General features: G+C 37.2%; 1 protein-coding gene across 5 annotated transcripts in view; it reads right to left on the reverse strand.

Annotated features, from left to right (window-relative positions):
- DNM3 (dynamin 3) overlaps positions 1-19,701 on the reverse strand; it is a 579,215-nt gene that overhangs the window by 325,321 nt on the left and 234,193 nt on the right. For all 5 annotated transcript variants that reach the window (XM_067031599.1, XM_067031590.1, XM_067031586.1 and 2 more), the window contains exons 11-12: positions 10,913-10,999; positions 6,300-6,370 (exon numbers count right to left, since the gene is read on the reverse strand). In XM_067031599.1, the coding sequence (XP_066887700.1) occupies positions 6,300-6,370; positions 10,913-10,999 (158 nt within the window). The remainder of the gene's footprint in view (positions 1-6,299; positions 6,371-10,912; positions 11,000-19,701) is intronic.

A 19,701-nucleotide genomic window follows, 5' to 3' on the forward strand; every position in this document is an offset into this window, starting at 1 on the left:
AATGAGTTTAGACTTTATTCTGAAAGTAATAAGAATTCCAGAAGGAATGAGAAAGAACATGACAAGGGGCAAGGAGACCATTGTAGCAACCCACCCAAGAGAAGACTAACTTTAGTAGTAGCAATGATGATAGGAAGAAATAGAAAAAGTTCCAAAAATATTATAGAGGTAGAATCATATGGACCTGTTAAAGATGGAAGGAAACAAAGGTGAGGGGAGCAAGGAGTAAAGAATGACACTCAGGTTTCTGGTTTGAGCAACTGGGAGTTACCACCCACAGAGAGTGGGAACAATGGAGGAGGCATGAATTATAAAATCAGATGATGAGTTTAATTTGGGAATATTGGGTTGAGGCTTCCCTAGGATATACAAGTAGAGATTCCCAGTATGTAGCTGAATATGGTAACAGTCCAAGAAAAAGTTCTGGAATGGAGATCTAGATTTAGAGGCTTCAGATAAAGCTGGTAACTGAAACCACTGTGGTGGGTAACACTATTGGACAGGGATAGTGTGCAGTGAGTGAGAAAAGAAAAGGGTCTACAGAAGAATACTGATAAAAAGCAGTTCTTAAGCCATGATCAGAGGATAAAGAGCTCCAAAATAAAAACGAGAAGAAGTGGCTAGAGCAGAAAGAGGAAAGCCAGGAGACAATGGAGAGTTATTTCCGCAAAGGGATAGGATAGGTCTCTTCAACAAGGAGTGGTTAATGATGTCAAACAAAGGACTCAGAGTTGTCCATTGAATTAACTGTTCACTCCTAGCCGAAAGCAGTCTCAGTAGAGTGGTGTGGTAGAAACAAGGCTATGGTGAGCCAAAAAGTAAAAGAGAAGTGAGAAAGAAGGAAGAGGAGTACTGACTCGAAGTCAAACGAAAGAGGGCTCAAACGAATCAAGAAAATGGAGTCCCTCAGAGATGCAGATTCCACAGCATATGTCAGAGTGTACCTCTCCCTCTACTACTATGTTTAGTTTGTAGAGGAGACTTGAAATTACAAGAAACGTCAGTTGTGCTATGATGGAGGAATTACTAGAAAAATGGCAACATACAGACTAAGGCAGTGGAAGGGAAAAGTCTATCCTTTATACTGTAGTGACAGTGCGCTTAAAAAGCTGACGGTATATTCCTGAGCCCTGGGGTTTGTTTACAAGCAGCTAACAGAGTTACCTCTTTTTTCTCTTCTTGAAGCCACCACTGTAGGTTACCACCAACTTGTCAATAAAGTATAGCCCGCTAAAAGACCCAGAGCAATCAGCTGGATTCACCATATTCTAGAACTGTGCTGTCCAATACAGTCACTGGTAGGCAGAAGTGGCTGTTTAAATTAAATTTTAAATTAATTAAAATTTAATTTTCATTTCTTCTGCTTTACTAGCCAAATTTCAGCTACTCAATAGTCACATGTAGCTAGTGGCTACTGTATTGGACAGCATAGGTTATAAAATATTTCCATCATCTCAGAAAGTTCTATTAGACAGCACTGCTCTGGAGTAAAGAATTTCTTTTAGAATGTTCTTTTATATTACCCCAAGAAGATTATAAACAGTTGCTGAGAGTCCCAAGAGTGCAACTTATCACATGTAGGCTTGGCTCCATCCAATCAGATTGAAGCCAAAGGAAGAAGAAAACTACATGATGTCAACTGCCCTTGCAGGATCTTTAGTGAAGTCTCAAGCTAAATATTATGCAAGAAAACCCTACAGAACTTGGGGGCCTATAAAAGAAAGATGACTCATCTCTTAAGACTCATTTTAAGGATGAAGATAAAGTTCAAAATAACAGATTTGAGAATGAGAAAGAAAAGTGGAAGTCCACTTATTTTTAAAACAGTGCTCAGTGCTTGAAACATTAGAATTTATAACTTATTTAAATAGATGATACTAATGATGTCCTTGCAAGTTGCTCAAATCATATTTCTACCAGTCCCAGTAGGAAACCAAGCATTTAATTCCTAAATTGGCAAATAAGGATCTTGCTATAATCTAATACCTAAGTTTTAATTCCGCAAGAGAGAGAACATTCTCATGTAAGAATAGGAACTAGATACACCATTACAATGGAATATGATTATGTATTAGGGACACATAAAAAAAGAATGTAAAGGTAAAGACCAAGATTGTTTTGGAATTTGGTGCCAAGGTTCACATACACTGCCTTTAGTAAAATGGTAACAGAGACATTCCAGAGGATCAGGAAAGAGATATAATGAATGTTACCACCCTTAGAATTTTCATGGTGCTCACATAACAAGAACTGAAATCTGCACACTATCATTTCAACTGTGAGAAAACAGGTGGGGAGACCTACTCAGCAGATTGAAAAACAGACCTCGGTCTGCTGTTTGTGGCATAGAGATGTTATTCTAATGGTGTGTATCTGGAGCCCATGTTAAATGCAAAAATCTTAGTCACTCAAAAATCTTAGTAACTCAGAAGGCAAACTGTGCCCATGAAAATGGAGAGGAGCACAAGAATTTGAAAGTTCACTCCCCAAGGCATTCAGATAACAAGCTTGCCTTTCTGTTCAGACAACAGGATTACTGAGAAAGAGAGGAAGTGAATGAAGAATAATTAATTGGAATAGCTCTTTTTCTTAAATAACAAAAACTAATTATGTTGTGTTAAGAAAAATAGAATATTGGGGGTTTTTTTCAGCAAGAAAGAATGACAAATTAAAATCCTTAAGTCATGAGGAAAGTTGACATTTCCTTCTGAAATACTAAACTTTTAGTTTCAGAAACTATTACAATTGAAAAATCAAGCCTTCAGAAATTAAATTCCAAAGCAAGTCTACAGCAGCGTTTACTTGGACACATTACACATGGTACATATTTTACGGCCCATGTTTAACAAATAACTGGGAGATGAAAAAAAAAGTTTCACATATTCAACATGGCAGAATAAATTCTATAGCAAAAAGAATTTTGAGTTGTTCTGAACACTACTCTGAGACATCACTTTCCATTAATCTAATATTAGCAATTTGTTTTTCTTTCTTTTTGGTAATTTTTAGAACAAAAAGTCATCCCAGTTGAAAAACAAACTACCTGTGTAAAATACTCTATACATCACCATCCTATAAATCTGAGGGGTGGTCCTCCTCTTTTGGTAAATCTCTAAAAATCTCATGAAACTAATGCTTATTTTCCTCAACTCTAGACTTTAATTTTCTATCTTCAGAACTTAAAAATACTTACATAATTGTCTTCAAATATGGCTTGACTTTTCTTCCTTGATGGAAACAGCATTCCTGCCAACTTCAAAATTTATAGCTACAACCATATTTTTTTAATTTTTAAAAGCACAAAAAATACCACAACTCCTCAAAGTGATTTTGAAATGAACATTTCTTCATCATCATAATTATCCCATGTCAAATTGAAATGCACTCCAACTCAGCATACAAACAGAAAGAACATTTACCTCTGAGTCTCAGTGCAAAATATTACATTTGGAGATAACATCAGCAACTAAAAGTCTTTCAGTGGCAATCATACTCCAGTCATTAAAAACGTCATAAATGAAGTAAAATGGTACGTCTCGTAGAATCAAGTTCCCCTGTGTGTGTGTGTGTGTGTGTGTGTGTGTGTGTGTGTGTACATATGGCACTTTCTCACTTTTACAGACTGCACCACAATTTTCAAAGGCACTTTCACAAAACTTCATTAATTTGATCTTCTGATAATCCTGAAAAGTATACAAGACAGGGATTTTTTATTATTCCATTTGACAGAGCAATAAACTGAGATACAGAGAGACTAAGTGGCCAAAACCCAAACCTCATCAGTGGCAAACCCTGGAAAAAGAATTCAGACTGTTGACTCCCAGACCAGTCCTTCAAAAAGGAAGTTTAGGTGTGCGCTTTAAATTAGATGAGAAATATGCAAAGCTGCTGGGTTTCTAAAGCAGTTTGAACAATGATTCTTTTTAATCCCCTAGCATCATAAAGGTTCACAATCTATCTCACTGCTGGAAAAATGGGACTGTCACCTGGATTACAGAAAGACTGTACCAAAAGGCTGTAATGAAGTATTTTCATTTGCAAAATTATACGCCTTTGAAAACCTAGTCAACATAATACTTTAGTTCAACAGTTTCTGAGGTAGAAAATATTAAAATTTACTGGAGAACATAAACTCTGGACCATTTAGCTTTAAAAATAAGTAAAAGGGAGCTTCCCTGGTGGCGCAGTGGTTGAGAGTCCGCCTGCCAATGCAGGGAATGCGGGTTCGTGCCCCCGTCCGGGAAGATCCCACATGCAGCGGAGCGGCTGGGCCCGTGAGCCACGGCCTCTGAGCCTGCGCGTCCGGAGCCTGTGCTCCGCAACGGGAGAGGCCACAACAGTGAGAGGCCCGCGTACCGCAAAAAAAAAAAAAACAAAAACAAAAACCCAAAACTAAGTAAAAGGATAATCTAGGGGGAAAATGTTTCAAGCAGAGTATAGCAGTGAAATTTAAATTCAGTGCTGGTTAAAAAACATGTTCAAAACTTGAATCTTTCCAAACTGATTATGATTTTTTTCTATGTTTGCTCCTTGAATCAGGATACCATAACAGGGCAGTGCTGCAATATCCTTTTCACTTTTAAGTTATGGTGTCAAGTTTATATCTGCATCTGCTACATTTTTATAAAAATCGAACTGGCATTTGTAACCAATAAAAGTCAACATGAAAGGCAGTATTCCTGGTTATTTCAAATGACTCAAGGATTTCTTTTTCTTTTAAATTCCTCAAAGAAGCAAGTGAAGTAAATGGAGAATGCATCAGTTTAAATTTTTACCTGCATTTGTCTATACTTTTCAATTATTAGGCAAGCTCCTAAAAGACATTTTTTTTTTCCTTTTCTTTTTCTTTCCCCCATAGCAACTAGAACAGAGCTCGGAACAGGCCACAAAGATTTCACTGACTACACAGAAAACCAGGTAGAACTTCTCAGGTCCACCCTTCCAGGCCTAGGGACAAGAAGACACATCAGAGTCTAGGTTTCGTGCCACTGGTGATTTTGCAGAGGGAAATGAGCAGAACAGATGATGAGAGCCATGGGGCTAGAAGACAGGGGAGCAAGTCTGTGTGAAATGGCTGTGGAGTAAATCCCTATCTAGAAGTTGGAGCGGGCAGTGTGGCTAAAAATGACAACTGTCTAAAGGAACATATTAATCACTGAGTTCTAACAATTTTACACATAAGTCACAGACAGAAAACAGTTGAAAAAACTAATGTACCAAAACCAAAAACTAGTGTACCACACAATAGTAATAACTACTGGATGCAAAATGTGTATACACTATTCGTTAGGCTATGTTCAGAATGAGACAATTTTCTGTTGAATAAATGGGTCTTTCCTCTCTAAAACATGCCTATAAATTCCTCAGGCCACTGTTTAGTTTAGATCACATGATCTAGATATCTGTTTCTTCTAAGTCAAAATGTAAAACTAAGTCAGTCTAGTTTTACATTTTCTTGTTTCATTTTTTATTTATCCCTATTCTTGAATATATAGTAAAATAACAGTACATAGGCCTCTTTACCTTATTTTTTATATAAAATAAACTATATTTTATATACTTGAGGTTGGAACCACTTACATGCCACAGGTATACTTTAGAGTTAGAATCAAAATTCTTTAAAAGCAATAAAAAACTGATTCCACTAAAGAGCAGGAAAAAATGGTAAATTCAGGGTCTTGAAAATGTCACACAATAAATAACCAACCTTAAATACTTAAGCATAATGTTTACCTGACAATATCTGTGAATATAGCAACAGACTATTAGAATATAACAGAACACATGTATGATAGAAAAGCAATATATAGACAAGCTTATATAAAGTATATATACTTCATAGAAAAGAGAATGTTCATCCAAAAAGATTACATCTAAGTTCACAAAGGACAGTTTTTTTAAAAAAATAGGCCTCTATAGTCTGATTTAGGGATGGCCAAATAGCTTGTATCCTGTGAATTCTACTTGATACTTCAAGTTTATGTGATAAATTGTTCCCTAACATATTTTAAATGTGCATCTGTTACTGCTTATCTATGGGAGCTCAAATACAAACTGTAGATCATCATCCAAAAACAAGGAGTATCTGAGCTACATATGATTTCACATGCTGTACAATAAAGAAGCCAACTCCTTTATTCAGAGAACATGGCCCCGTGGCCACGAGGCTCAGATCTCCTCAGTAGGTTGACTCAGAGTTAATCCTGACACAAAATGCTGGGGTTGTTATAGAAATTCACATGTGTATTTGAGACAAACCAGCAGGAGGAATGCATGTGACAATCAAGGATTTCACGTACTTTGCGAAGCCAATGAAATCTTCGTGGTTGGTGTTGATGTAGGAGACTTGGATGTCGATCAACAGCAGTACCTATAAGTCCAAGAGATTCACTTCAGTGAAAACCCATCTTAAATATTCTCAAACACTAAATTTGGTAATAGCCTACAATCATTTATCTTTATTTAATTCTAAAAAGGATGCTTCAGTTAGAATGAAAACTTGCATTAACTTTTTTATCATTAGACTCTCATTTTTACTCTAAACTCAGAAACAAAAGATCTATGTGAAAAGTCTGAGTCCCACATGAAGACAACAGCATTATAGTTTATAAGCATGTACTTAACATGCTTACTTAACACAGAGCCAACTTAACACAGAACCTAGAATTATTCTATTCCTCTAAAACGTATGTGTAATGTTCAAAAGGACACATGTATAAAAATACATGTGGCAAGAAGGCCATGGAGGAGCTGCTTAGAGCTTCCTGCTCCTGTAGACATCATATGTTAGCCACAAAATAGCAATATCATTTCTTGTTTTTCCTCTCCTCTTCTATCTCTTTAAGCTCCCTATAGGCAAGCAGAAGTATCTCATCAACCAACTCAAAAAGGCAGTATACAAATAAATAGAAAGCCTCCTTGAGATCAATAGGCTTCACTGAAGGTGAAATCTGAGTGCATCGAAGCATTTGGGGTAACAGTTCATTGGCACAGTCTATATAATGCCCCCCAGGAGGTGCGTCCTCAGGAAAGCCTTCCCTGAACCACACCCCACACCCTCACTAAAGACCAAGTTGGATCATGCTATTACTCTCATATAGTCTATAAATCATGATAATATTTTTATGTATTATACCCTATACTTTTTCTTTGTGGTGTTTATCACAAATGTAATTAATTATTTATATTATATTTTGTTTGATGTTTTGCTTCCCTGCAAGACTGTAAGCTCCATGGAAGCAGAGATTATATTTATCTTGTTCAGCACTTTATCCCCAGAACCTAGCATGATACACACAACAGGTGCCTGAGAAATATTTGTGGCTGTAAATTCTATGACTATCTACCAGTCTTGAAGAATAGTTTATTTTAAAGGGAGAAATTTATTCCCATATAATTAGTACATGGCCAAGTATTATTGTTTCTCATTCATTACCCAATGCTATGGTCTCTGAGGCTTTGCTTTTGTGGCTAATCTCAGTTGGTCTTCTGACCAAATCTTGCTGTGAGCCACAAGGAGCCCCACCGAAAAAAAGAATAAATGAATCACCTCAAACCCATTCCCACTACCAACATAAAGTCAATGCCCAGGCACTAACTGGGTCAACAATATCATACTTGTATGAAAAACTTTCATATCATCAGATAATACTTTTTTTTCTTTTCTTAATGAAGAAAACTGAAGAGTTAGTTATTACATCATCTATGGCATTGCCACTATTCTCCCTACAATAAATCCAGATTCTATTAAATTTTATACCCCAGATCCATTTGGCTAGGAGTTTGGATCAATAAACCATAATATTTAAGCACAAATTAGTAGTTGCCACCATAAAGAGCAAAATATCTACATAATTCTCAACATTGCCAAAGGTTGTCATGAATATCTTGGACGTTCACACACATTAACTTGGACTGCAGTACAGGGGAAAAGTGGAAGAAAAATAACAACTATGGCTGTTCTCATTCATATTCCTGGAAACTGGGAGTCTGTTTTCATCCTAGGAAAAGAGCCAGGTCGCATGTGGGGGATGAAAAGGAAAATAGTACATTTTTTCTCTTTTTTTCACTCTCTCTCACTGCCTTTCTCACCCACAGTTATTGAAAATTTAGTTGAAGAAATGTAAAGCTATCCCTGGTAGCAGTAATCACCCACAAAGCCAATCATTTCAACATGCAATTACATGTATGGAAGCACCTGGAATAACAGCAGGCACACACCAAAGCTCAAAAAACCTTTGTCTTAGAAAAAAGTTCAGACAGATTTATGGTTTTTCATATTTTTAATTCTGAAGAATTTCCCCTACACACAAAGTTTCCAGAGCAGAGGGTGGTGATAATTTCATTTTTTTAAAAAAACTGCAAGAATACCTCAAAGCACTACTGGCACAGAGGTCTAAGGAAATGGGTCACTCTCTGACCAGCGACTTCAGAAGTACCATATGGCCTAAAGCAGCACGGAGTTCAGAACTCAAATGTGAAATCTATGCAAACTGACATGTTTACGTTACCAAAAACATGCATGTTTTTACTATGCCACACAGGTCCATATTAGCAGTGGCAGGCACCAGCTTCTTCAAGCAGTTGATTAACTGTCAAACCAGGCCACCTGAGATGGTCACTTAGGAGAGAGATGCTCGCTCCCCACCTTAACTCCCACTTGGGGAATGAATTAATCACGACATCAGAGGTACAGATGGAAGACAGTCTCCCTTGAAACCAGAAAAGGCAATTCTTTCTCATGTCTACTATGTGTCATAGCTCTTTAAGAATAACAGAAACAACTAAAATTAATGAAGAACTAAGAGCTATATCTGGATTACTTCATTTCATCCTCACAAAATACCTGTGAGTTAACTACCATTAGTATTCCACTTTCAGATGAGGAAACTGAAGTGTGAAAGTAATAAGTAACTTGTTCATTTACACAGAAAGCAAATGATACAGCTTGGATTTGAACTAAGGCAGTCTGAACCCAGAGCTCACAATCTTTTTTCTTTCTTTTTTTTTTTTTAAATAATTATTTTCCTTATTTTTTTGGCTGCATCGGGTCTTAGTTGCAGCACACGGGATCTTCGTTGAGCCATGTGGGATCTTTCATTACGGTGCGTGGAACCCGCGTCCCCTGCATTGGAAGGAGGATTCTTTACCACTGGACCACCAGGAAGTCCCTGGAGCCCACAATCTTAATGACAATGAAAAATTTGAGTGTGTCATTTCAGTAAAACAAAAACTCTGAAACATGAAACATGAAGAAGTTAACTGATTTAGATATGAACACAAAGATAATTAAGATAATAATTGTACAACTTTTTCCTCAATACTGTTTTTACACAGGATCCCTAAGAGTTAAGTAGGATGTATGATCATTTGAACTTCATAGAATAAAGACACAAATTAAAACAGTTATCTTAGTTACTTAAGGTCAGGAGTACAGTTGATAACAGAACTTGTTTTCTTGGTCCAGCAGGAGCCGTGACATTAGGTGTGTGGGGGAACTTCTGGTCTCGGGTTGTATACCTGGACCCAGGCTTGATTTCACTGGCTCATGAGTTAACATTGATTTGTTTATCTCTACTAAGTCACAAAGCCTATTTTCTCCACTTTTGGCTACTGTGACTACTCCAAAAGTGAGAAAGTTGCAAAATAAGTGAAAACTATGAATAATCGTTAGTTAACTTTCAAAACGCGATGATAAAAAGTAGCAGCGATGAATCCCAAAGCTCGAGCAGAGAGCAGCAGGTTGTTACCAGAGTCACTCACAAATATCCCAACCTGCCGGGCCTCCATCCCTCTGTCTCTTCGCTTTCTCCTTCCACGCCCACCCCAACCCTACAGTACCCTGTGACACATGTTGCTTGTGTCTCTCTCCCTGTGGTTTGTCTCTACCTCTCTCTCCTATTCTGCCTTCCTCCTTTTCCCCAGTTCTTTCTCTCCTTCTTTCCAATTCACCTAAGAACCACAAAATCTTGGAATTCTAACTTATAGAGGACTTCAGAGATCATATAGACCAACATTTCAACATTGTACATGAGAAAACAACAGTCCCGAGAAGTGATTTGCTCAAGAACATGCTGTTATTCTGTGGTGAACACATGGCTTGAGTCCAGTGTCCTCTCCATGTTGTCACACTCGCAGCTGTGTCCTGGAACTGAAGAGCATCTGAAAACCTTTGTGTTTCCCATTATAATGTTTTATAAGTAACTAAGAAAACATCCACCTAAATTTAAGAAGCTTTAATTATTTTCACGTAGCCCTTAACTTTTTTCAATGAATTATCCTCACTTGAAAATAATAGTTCATTCGTAGTTAGCCAAGATTCGAAGACAATTTCAAAGCCACTCCTTACAAACCATGTGTATTTACAAAATAGTTAGAAATGCTTAAAAGAGCTGTTCTTAAATGTTTTTATTTTTTTAGTCATAGGTTCCATGGATAAGCTGATGAATTGCTTTATCCATTCTCCTCAAGAAAAAAAATAGAAACACTAAACATTTTGCAAAACATTTCAGCAATTTATGAATATCCTGGTACCCATCTGTGGGTCCTATCTTAAAGAAAAAATGTGATATGTTTCCGGATTAGTGGTTTTCAAAGTGGGGTGTGTACATGCTAAGGGTACACATGATGATTCATGAAATGTTGAAAAAAATAATGGAACTCCTATTACTGCTTTTTAAATGTTATCCTTCTATGGTCTTTATACATGTGTATATTTTTAACATACACAAGATGTTAGTATAGCAACACATGTATAAAATTCATAAATAAGTAAAAATAAACATATGTGGTGGTGTTCTCAGCTCTTTTTTTTTCCATTCAGGGATACGCCGACTGTTAGAGACCAAACAACCCTGGAGAAATCTTCCACTTCCTACCAGGACCCTGCCCACCAGGGAAGGCCTCTCCTCACCTGGTCCTTTGTCTTCCCTTCTCGCTCACGAATGTGGTTAGCAACAATCCTTTCTGTTTCCTCGCAGAGTCTGGGGAAGTTTGCCAGCTGTCAAGAAACAGATCTGAGTGTTAATACTCAAATATTTATACTGCCAAAAAAGAAACAAAAGTAAGTTATGTTGTATTCCAGAAGACATGTATTACCATTCTGGAAGCAGAAATGAAATATCCTAAAGAAGAATGGCAGAGTGACAGAAAAGACTGCACAAACTACAATCAGAAGTTACTACATTATTTGAGAAGAAACACTTCAAAACCAGCAAAGAAATTCCCTGCAAAGAAAACAGAAACCCAGATACCATCTAGCTCTATGCTGTACAGAGTTAGCACTTAATAAAGTTCAAAGATGAAGAAGACAGAAATGAGGATGAAAAGGAGGATAATGACTAACATTTATAGAGTGCTTACCATGTTCCAGGTTGTGTGCTAAGCACCACATGAATTACCTCATTCGAAATTCACAACAATCATAAAAGACAGATCCAATTATTAACCCCATTTTACAGAGGAGGAAAGCAAAGCGCAGAGAATTTAAGTAACTTGCCCCAGACTACACAGTTCAAAATCGGTGGGCCCAGGGTTCCTACCCAAGCCCTCAGACTCCAGAGTTCATGGTCTTGTCCATCACTCTTTGAGGATGATTCACATTCCATGAACCACAGAGATCATTTTTTAAAATTCTACCCTAACAGATGTATTTTTATATACATATTTTTGGCAAAACTGCAGAAATTCATGCATGTCAATCACTTATTCCATCTCAATTATGCAGGTAATTGTCCAAAATTTAGTTTGCAAAAATGAATGGATTATAGTTGTTTTCAGTGTAAGGAAGAAAAAGAAAAGGATGCTATCAATACAAGGATGTTCAAGGAAGCCTAACCTAAAAACGGGGCTTAGTCAGGTAAAGTTGTGTGGAACGGTCGTGGGGAGAATGGAGCTTGCCAAGCACAGGAACATGTGTGAAGGCACTGGAGGACAGGGACAATGAGTGGTCAAAGAAGTCAAGGAAGGTCAGTGCAGAGAGCAAGGGGATGGTCTCTAGGCAAAGCTAGAATGGTAAACAGGGGCTTGATCCTTGTAGATCCTTAGTAATTTTGGCTTCTGAAGCAATTCAGACAGAAAATAATGGGACTTGGACTGGGACGGCAGCAATAGAAATGGAAAAAAGTGGGCAAATTCATGGTTTATGACAGGCAAAGCTTAATTCCATTTATTATAAAAAGCACTTGCAAATTAATAAGATTAACACTAATATCTCATATAAAAACAGGCAAAAAACATGATTTAATTTAAAAAGCAATTTAATGGTCAATAAGAGATATTAAACTGCACAGAGTAATGCAAAGAAAGATAATAACTACTATGTTGTCAAGTTACTATAATCATTTTTATAAGACTTAATGCAGGTGAAGGTATACTGAGACTAGCACAGTTAAACTTGCTGAAGGGATGTCAATGAGAATAATCTTTCTGTTAAGCAATTTGGCAATATTTTTCAAAAATTTTAAAGACACACACACATGTCAGTCTTAGTTCATGGAATTCTGAGCTAAAATAATAAGGAAATTCATCACAGTGTTACTTGTAATAGTAACAATAAGACAAGTAGACATACCTCTATAAGCCACCTAAGTATCCAATGATGTTAAATAAATTAAGGTAGGTCCACTAATGGAATGTAATAAGCCATTCCAAATAATAGCTAACATTTGATATAATACTATCTAATTTATAAATAATATCTAATAACATGCTAAAGTGTCTATAATATGACACTGGGTAAAGAAAATCAGGCTACTAAATATAAAATGTGATTACACACAAGCATACACACACATTCATAGTCACAGGCCACCATATACACTTGATATCCTTTGAGGATATAGCTAAAGACCTTAAAAACTCCAAAATTCTTGAGTAATACTGTAGCACATAATATTTCCCCTAACTTGTATGCTGGGCCTCCCTGAAATGTGATTGCTCCATAGTCATTGGAGTCACTGTACGCACCTACTTTATAGCATGCATGAGGCACATCAGTGTCTTAGCAAGACAACAAACTGCACTACTTCATGGAACCGTTGTGATTATAAATCACATATAAATGTTAAATCACCTAATGCTGTAAGTCTGCTGTCTGTGCACAGAAAAGAATCTGCACAAATACTACAAAATGTTAATAGCAACAACCTCTTTGAATGATGGGCTTATCATAATTTTAATTTTTTTCTATATACATGTCTGCATTTTCCAAATTTTTCCACTACGAACATACTTTTTTTAAACAATTAATTTACTTTTGGCTACATTGGGTCTTCGTTGCTATGCGCGGGCTTTCTCTAGTTGTGGCAAGAGGAGGCTACTCTTCGTTGTGGTGCACAGGCTTCTCATTGCAGTGACTTCTCTTGTTGCAGAGCATGGGATGTAGGTGCTCGGGCTTCAGTAGTTGTGGCACATGGGCTCAGTACTTGTGGCTCACGGGCTCTAGAGCACAGGCTCCGTAGTTGTGGCGCATGGGCTTAGTTGCTCTACGGCATGTGGGATCCTCCCGGACCAGGGCTCGAACCCGTGTCCGCTGCATTGGCAGGCGGATTCTTAACCACTGCACCACCAGGGAAGTCCTAGAGTACTTTTATAACAACTTCATTAGAGCATAGAAACCTGGCTGCCTTGGTCACCTCAAAATTCACAGCCCAGTGTCTGTTCATGAGATCACCAAAACATCACCCCCTTACTGAGACTCCTAGCTGAATGCTGAGATCTGTGCTCATTTAGGGGATTACTTCATGAATAACTTCAAGACACAAATGAAGCTTCCATTTTGAGTTTTGGAAACATTCTTCGGGGACAGTTCTATCATTCCGGAAGCCATTTTATACACTGAGAATACTGCAAGTTATTTTTTGTAAGGCCTATAAAAAGTTTCTAAGTATGGAAGGGATAGCTGATGAATACTTGTCCTTCTTCTTGACTAAAGCAAACCTAGGTGGCACATCCGGCACAAACCACTAGCCTGCACTAGGTGACCAGAGCAATTGTTCCTCCTCTGTACTCAGAGAGTACCCCAAGCTATCATTGTATACTTGCTTTTGATGATAGCCACACTAACATAGAACCACACTCCTGCAGAGAAGTGACTACACAAGCAATAGAGGTCTACTAAATAGGATGGGAATGCCAATAGCATTTAGAAAATGGATTATCGCAGATTATTTCTAAAACACCAAAGAGTGGCAATATAAATACTTATTCAGAAACTAAATATTTGATAGCTGAAGGACCCCAGACTAGTATGCAGACATCAATAAGTCAAGGAAAGGCCAAAATGATAAGAGCATCCCATGAAGTAGAAGCATCTAAGAACCCTCCAATCTACTGCCTTTGGCAGGAGGATTGATTTTTTTGTGTGTACCTCCTGATCTTTCCAAGCTCAATTTCACCAGGAAAGGAATCCACCAGAGCCATATTTTTGTATCTACAACTGAGAAAACTGGATGTAAATGAGCCTAAATCCTAAGTGGGATAAAATGGAAAGAGAATACACTAGAAGAACTGCCCTCAGAGAAATATTGAAGGGGACAGTAAGCAGGAAAGATCTAGGCATTACTGAAAGGCAGTAATGAAGCCAGTACAGTTTCTAACTGGTTGATCTTAAAAGGTTTGTGGGAGTGTAAAAAATGTTGTGGGAGTATAAAAATCAAAATGATGGTTTTAATTGCTGGCTCCCAAATGTAATGCTCCAGTCCCAATTCTTCATAATACATATAGGAAGAAGGCAAAAAAAAAAAAAAAGTCCTACTGACATTCAGAATGACTTCTGAGTAGGCTTTCTGTCACTCATTTCATTACCTCATTCAGCAGAGTCCCTGCTCAGTTTGCATGATGTTCTACTTAGCTTTAACAGATACTCAGCTGATTGCTCACTTCGATCCCTTGCCTCTCTTCTATGTCTCTCACTTAAGGTGCAATCAGTTTTCTCAACCACTTAAGTCATTATAATTTTCAATCTCTTTTGCTCTGGATGTTGAACTAAAAGCTTACCATTGTGAGAACACAATTTTTTGTCAAAGTCAACAAAATTTTAATCATGTGTGCCAAAATAATATTGACCTAGACATCACCATCATTAGATTTTTATTCTTCTATTAATTATTTAAATAATCTGCAAATTGATTTATATAGGCTCAAGGAATTAAGGCTTTGCTATTGGATATAATAATTTCATATTCTTAAATTTATTTCACATCAGTCATTCATTTAACAAACAGTCTTTGGGCACCACTACAGGCCAGCTCTGAGCTCAGTTTATGTCAAAGCACCTGATATTGGAAACCTCATAGTCTTGAGTGGCAGTTTGACTATACAGATAAATTGTTATGTGAGAGAAATATTTCACAAAAATCAAGGAGAAACACAAAGAAGTAAGTGGCTAAATCTGCTCTGAGAAGGCCTCAGAAGATTTGATGCCTAAATAATGACAGCAAAGCTTCCAGACAAAGCTGAACATCTATTAAATGATAAATTACTTCTGTATAGCTTATGTTAAAATTATGTTGAATATTCTTAAATAATAAGGAAGATTAAATGGAGTAATAATACATGTATTTAGGAATCAAAACTTTAAATATATAATTCTAAGAGAAAACTTTATACTTGTTCTGAGACAAAGTAGCACCATCATTTTTTTAAATACAAAAACATGTTTTAATAAAATCCAAAATTTTAAGTGTTATTTAGGGTAGTGTTTAATTATTTTGATGGGACGTCAATATAAAAATTTAATTTTAAGCATGGAGCACATTTTTCCCTAGAGGAAAATAAATCACTTGAAAGACATTTCTACTCAATAAAAATAAATTATACACTTACAAAATGTATTAACCATTGATTAATCCGATCATGAGAGCCATACTATTAGGTTTCTCTTGAAACAGGCGCAAGGCCAGGCAAGATTCTATACCTTCAAGAGTAGCTAGTTCAATGCCTTAAGCAAAGACCCAGGTTCTTAGGTAACCATCTGTTCACAGTTCCGTTGCAAACACCACTGAGAAAATGAACGAAAACCAGAATAAAATTTCTTTTATGTGCATGACTTGAGTTGATGGTTTGGCTGACCTAACGATATGGGCTCTATTTTGATCAAAATGCTATAAACTGTCCAGTGTTGGCCACACACTACAAACTCAGTAGCCATAATGATTTCACTGCTTATAAACGCATGCAATAATTTTATTCTATTTATGTGAATTAAAATCTGCCCTTAAAACACCTAGTGATTTTTAATTTGTGTGTAGCATAATGGTGGATTTATTCAGGAGATGAGAGAATATTTATTTGGGCACAACACATTTGTTATGAAAAAAGGAAAAACAGAAGTATTCACATTTACAAAAGTGATAAAAAATGAGAAACAATTCTAGTAAAACAGGTCAAGAAACTTCACAAGCGTTTAAGTGGGAAAATTCTTTATTGAGGATTCTATATTTTAGGAGTGGCATATAGGAAGTCTAGGAAGATCTAAGTGAAGTTGGTAAAAAGGGGAAGGATGCCAGATCCCACCCGGGTGGCCTTGGGTAAAGTAGTCAGAGAGAAAGAAATACGGTTAGTCCTCCTTCTCCAAGTGGGCAAATCCCAAACCTCAAATACTTTCTACAAATGATGGGAGAAATGGTGAGCTCTGTGAAGGAAGAACATATATGGTAAGTTGATATGTTCTCCATTACATATCTGACCTTATTATTTCTTCTAAACAAAGAAATGAAGAGAATGCTAGTGTTATTTAGCAGATGCTAAGGAATTAAAACAAAAAGCCCAACCTTAAGTGAAATAAAGCTGAAAGGTAGTCAGAAGAGCCATAATCTCATTAAGTAATCAGAAAACATCCAAACAGGAGGGCAGGAGGGCATTGGTGCTGGGTCAAAACAATACCTGAAGACAATAACCAGGTTTTCATCACCACTCTTTCCACATTTATCTCTGGTAAACATTATTAAGCAGTTAAAATGGAACAAGAAAAATCATGCAGAAAGTAAGAGGAAAAGCAGGGGCCAGGGTAAATTATAAATTAAGAATTAATTGCAAAGATCATGAATCCTTTAATGAATTGTGAGATTACTATCTCTTGAATTTTAGTCAAGTCCCAGGACTGAATTTCATATAAAACCCAACAAATGATTCAAACTTTAATACTCAGCCTGATCTGAAACCTGAGTACCATGGCCCATTACATGAGGCATCTGCTGTATGCGAAGCACAGCACTGAGTGTTTGACTGGACAGCCAGCCATTAGAAGAGATGAAATGCAAATCTTTATGTACAGAGTGAAAACCAGAGCAGATCTATCCAGACCTAAAATAAAATCCTATTTGAGCGTGATGCTTTGTAGCTATTCTCTTTCATTCTACAAGCTTTCATGGAAGTTACTCAAGTGACTACTTTAGCCAAACAGAAAATAATCTGCCAAGTCAATGAGACACGATTCATGTATTCAATTATTCATTCAATAATTATTATTGAAAACCTGGATGTTCACAGGGGTTATAAATAGAACAATGAGCTTAACAAACCAAGTCCCTACTCTCATGGAGCTTACATTCTCCAAGTCCCCTTACTGTCCAACAATCACAACAAAAATAAAAGACACATGTAGTATAATTCATGTGGTCGTATGTGCCACAAAGAAAAATAAATTTGGTAAATAAATGAAGAATGATGTGTGTGTGTGTGTGTGTGTGTGTGTGTGTGTGTTTTCAAAGGAAGCATGTGCAATTGCTGAAAGAAAATAATAATTTTCTGTCAGAGGAAGACTCTGATTATGTGGCATTTGAGCAAAGACCTGAAAGAAGCTAGGATGTGACCCATGCAGATATCTTGAGGCAGAGCATTTCCAACACTGAGAATGAAAAATGCAAAGGCCCTGCACCACATCTCCTTGACCTGTTGAAGAAACAAGAAAACCAGTGTAGCTGGAGTGGACTGTGGGGAGGGAGATGGGGAGGAATTTAGAAATGAAAAGAAGCAAGATCATGCAGGGCCTTGAAAGCAGTGGTAAGGTCTTTGGATTCACTGCTTAGTTATATGTATTCAGGGTTAGATATCTACTTACCTAACATGCCACAAAATTCAGCATTTCTTCTAACAGCACTTTTTAATGAAAAATATTTCCCAGTGTTTCTAATAACCAATTAATGTATCTTTTTTAATTTCCTTGTGAAGCGTTTTTTTCTTTTTTCTAAGCAGGGGGAAAAAAATCAATTAATTGGTATGATGGTGATCCAAGATGTGGCTTCCCAAGAGGCCAATAAATGGCACAGTTGCTAAACTGTGGTTAAAAAAACAAGATATTCCTCTCAGTGTTTCCTGCAAAAAATCTCAGGACCCTGCAACGAAGCACTGGAGAAGAGGCAGTAGAGAAAAGCAGCTGAAAGATGATGCCTACCAGAAAAACTCCAAAGTTGAGATGTCCCTGGAATGAAGCCAAATAGCTCATAAAACTCTAATGTCCCTGTATTGTCCTCCAGTGCCCCAGAGACCACAGTGAGAAAATTTCCTAGAAGAAGTGCATTCCCCCAGGTTAGCTTTGGGTCTTGTTATCTGAACACACATAAATCCCATGTGCTTCACTGATGTTTATTTATGTGGCTTAAGGAAAAGAAAAGTTAAGTATTTTACACATGAGAAATTCAACATGAGCAATTGTAAGTGAAAATATTGTTTAAAGTTTATATATATATATAATCACATATATTCTTATATATATATATATTCACAATACAGTGAGAGTAACTATACATTTCAGATTGCCTGGAGCAGTCTTGGTTTACTCATATGATTCCAGTGAAAGTATTGATAGCTCCCCCTTTTAATCTCAAATCTGTGTTGGACAATAAATTATATGGTCACCTTATCTATGGGTTATGTTCAAAAGGGGTCAAATAATTAAGTCCTGGCATACTCAACTTTAATTAGGATTATTTTGCTTTACAAAAGACTTTAATTAGACCAGTTTTAAGGTAAAAACAATTGAAGGTAGACATAATAAGGCCAAATATCAAGAATATCAAATTGAGGAATAAGGAAAAGGATAGATACTTGAAAGAAAACCTATCCAAATTTTATCATTTTAAAAGGAGTGACTAGAGGAAGTGGCAAGGTGGTGGAGTAGAAGGACACAAGCTCACCCCTTCTTACAAAAACACAACTAACTACTGAACTACCATTGACCACAAAAAAAAAAAAAAAAAAAAAAGCTGAAAACTACCAAAAAAGATATCCTATATCCAAAGACAAAGAAGAAGCCACAATGAGACAGTAGGAGGGGTGTAATAATGATAAAATCAAATTCCATACCTGCTGGGTAGGCAACCCACAGACTGGAAAATAATTATACCACAGAAGTTCTCCCACAGGAGTGAAAGTCCTGAGCCCCATGTCAGGCTTCCTAGCCTGGGGGTCTGGCAATGGGAGGAGGAGCCCCCAGAGAATCTGGCTTTGAAGGCCAGCAGGGTTTGATCACAGGAATTCCACAGGACTGGGGGAAACAGAAACTCCACTCTTGGAGGGTGCACACAAGGTCTCATGCACACCAGGACCCAGGGGAAAAAAGCAGTGACTTCATAAGAGACTGGGTCAGACCCACCTGCTAATATTGGAGGGTCTCCTACGGAGGTAGAGGGTGGCTGTGGCTCACTGCAGGGACAAAGACACTGGCAGCAGCAGTTCTGGTGAGTACTCATTGGTGTGAGC

This window comes from Kogia breviceps, chromosome 1, assembly GCF_026419965.1.
Source record: "Kogia breviceps isolate mKogBre1 chromosome 1, mKogBre1 haplotype 1, whole genome shotgun sequence".
In the NCBI taxonomy this organism is placed as follows: Eukaryota; Metazoa; Chordata; class Mammalia; order Artiodactyla; family Physeteridae; genus Kogia; species Kogia breviceps.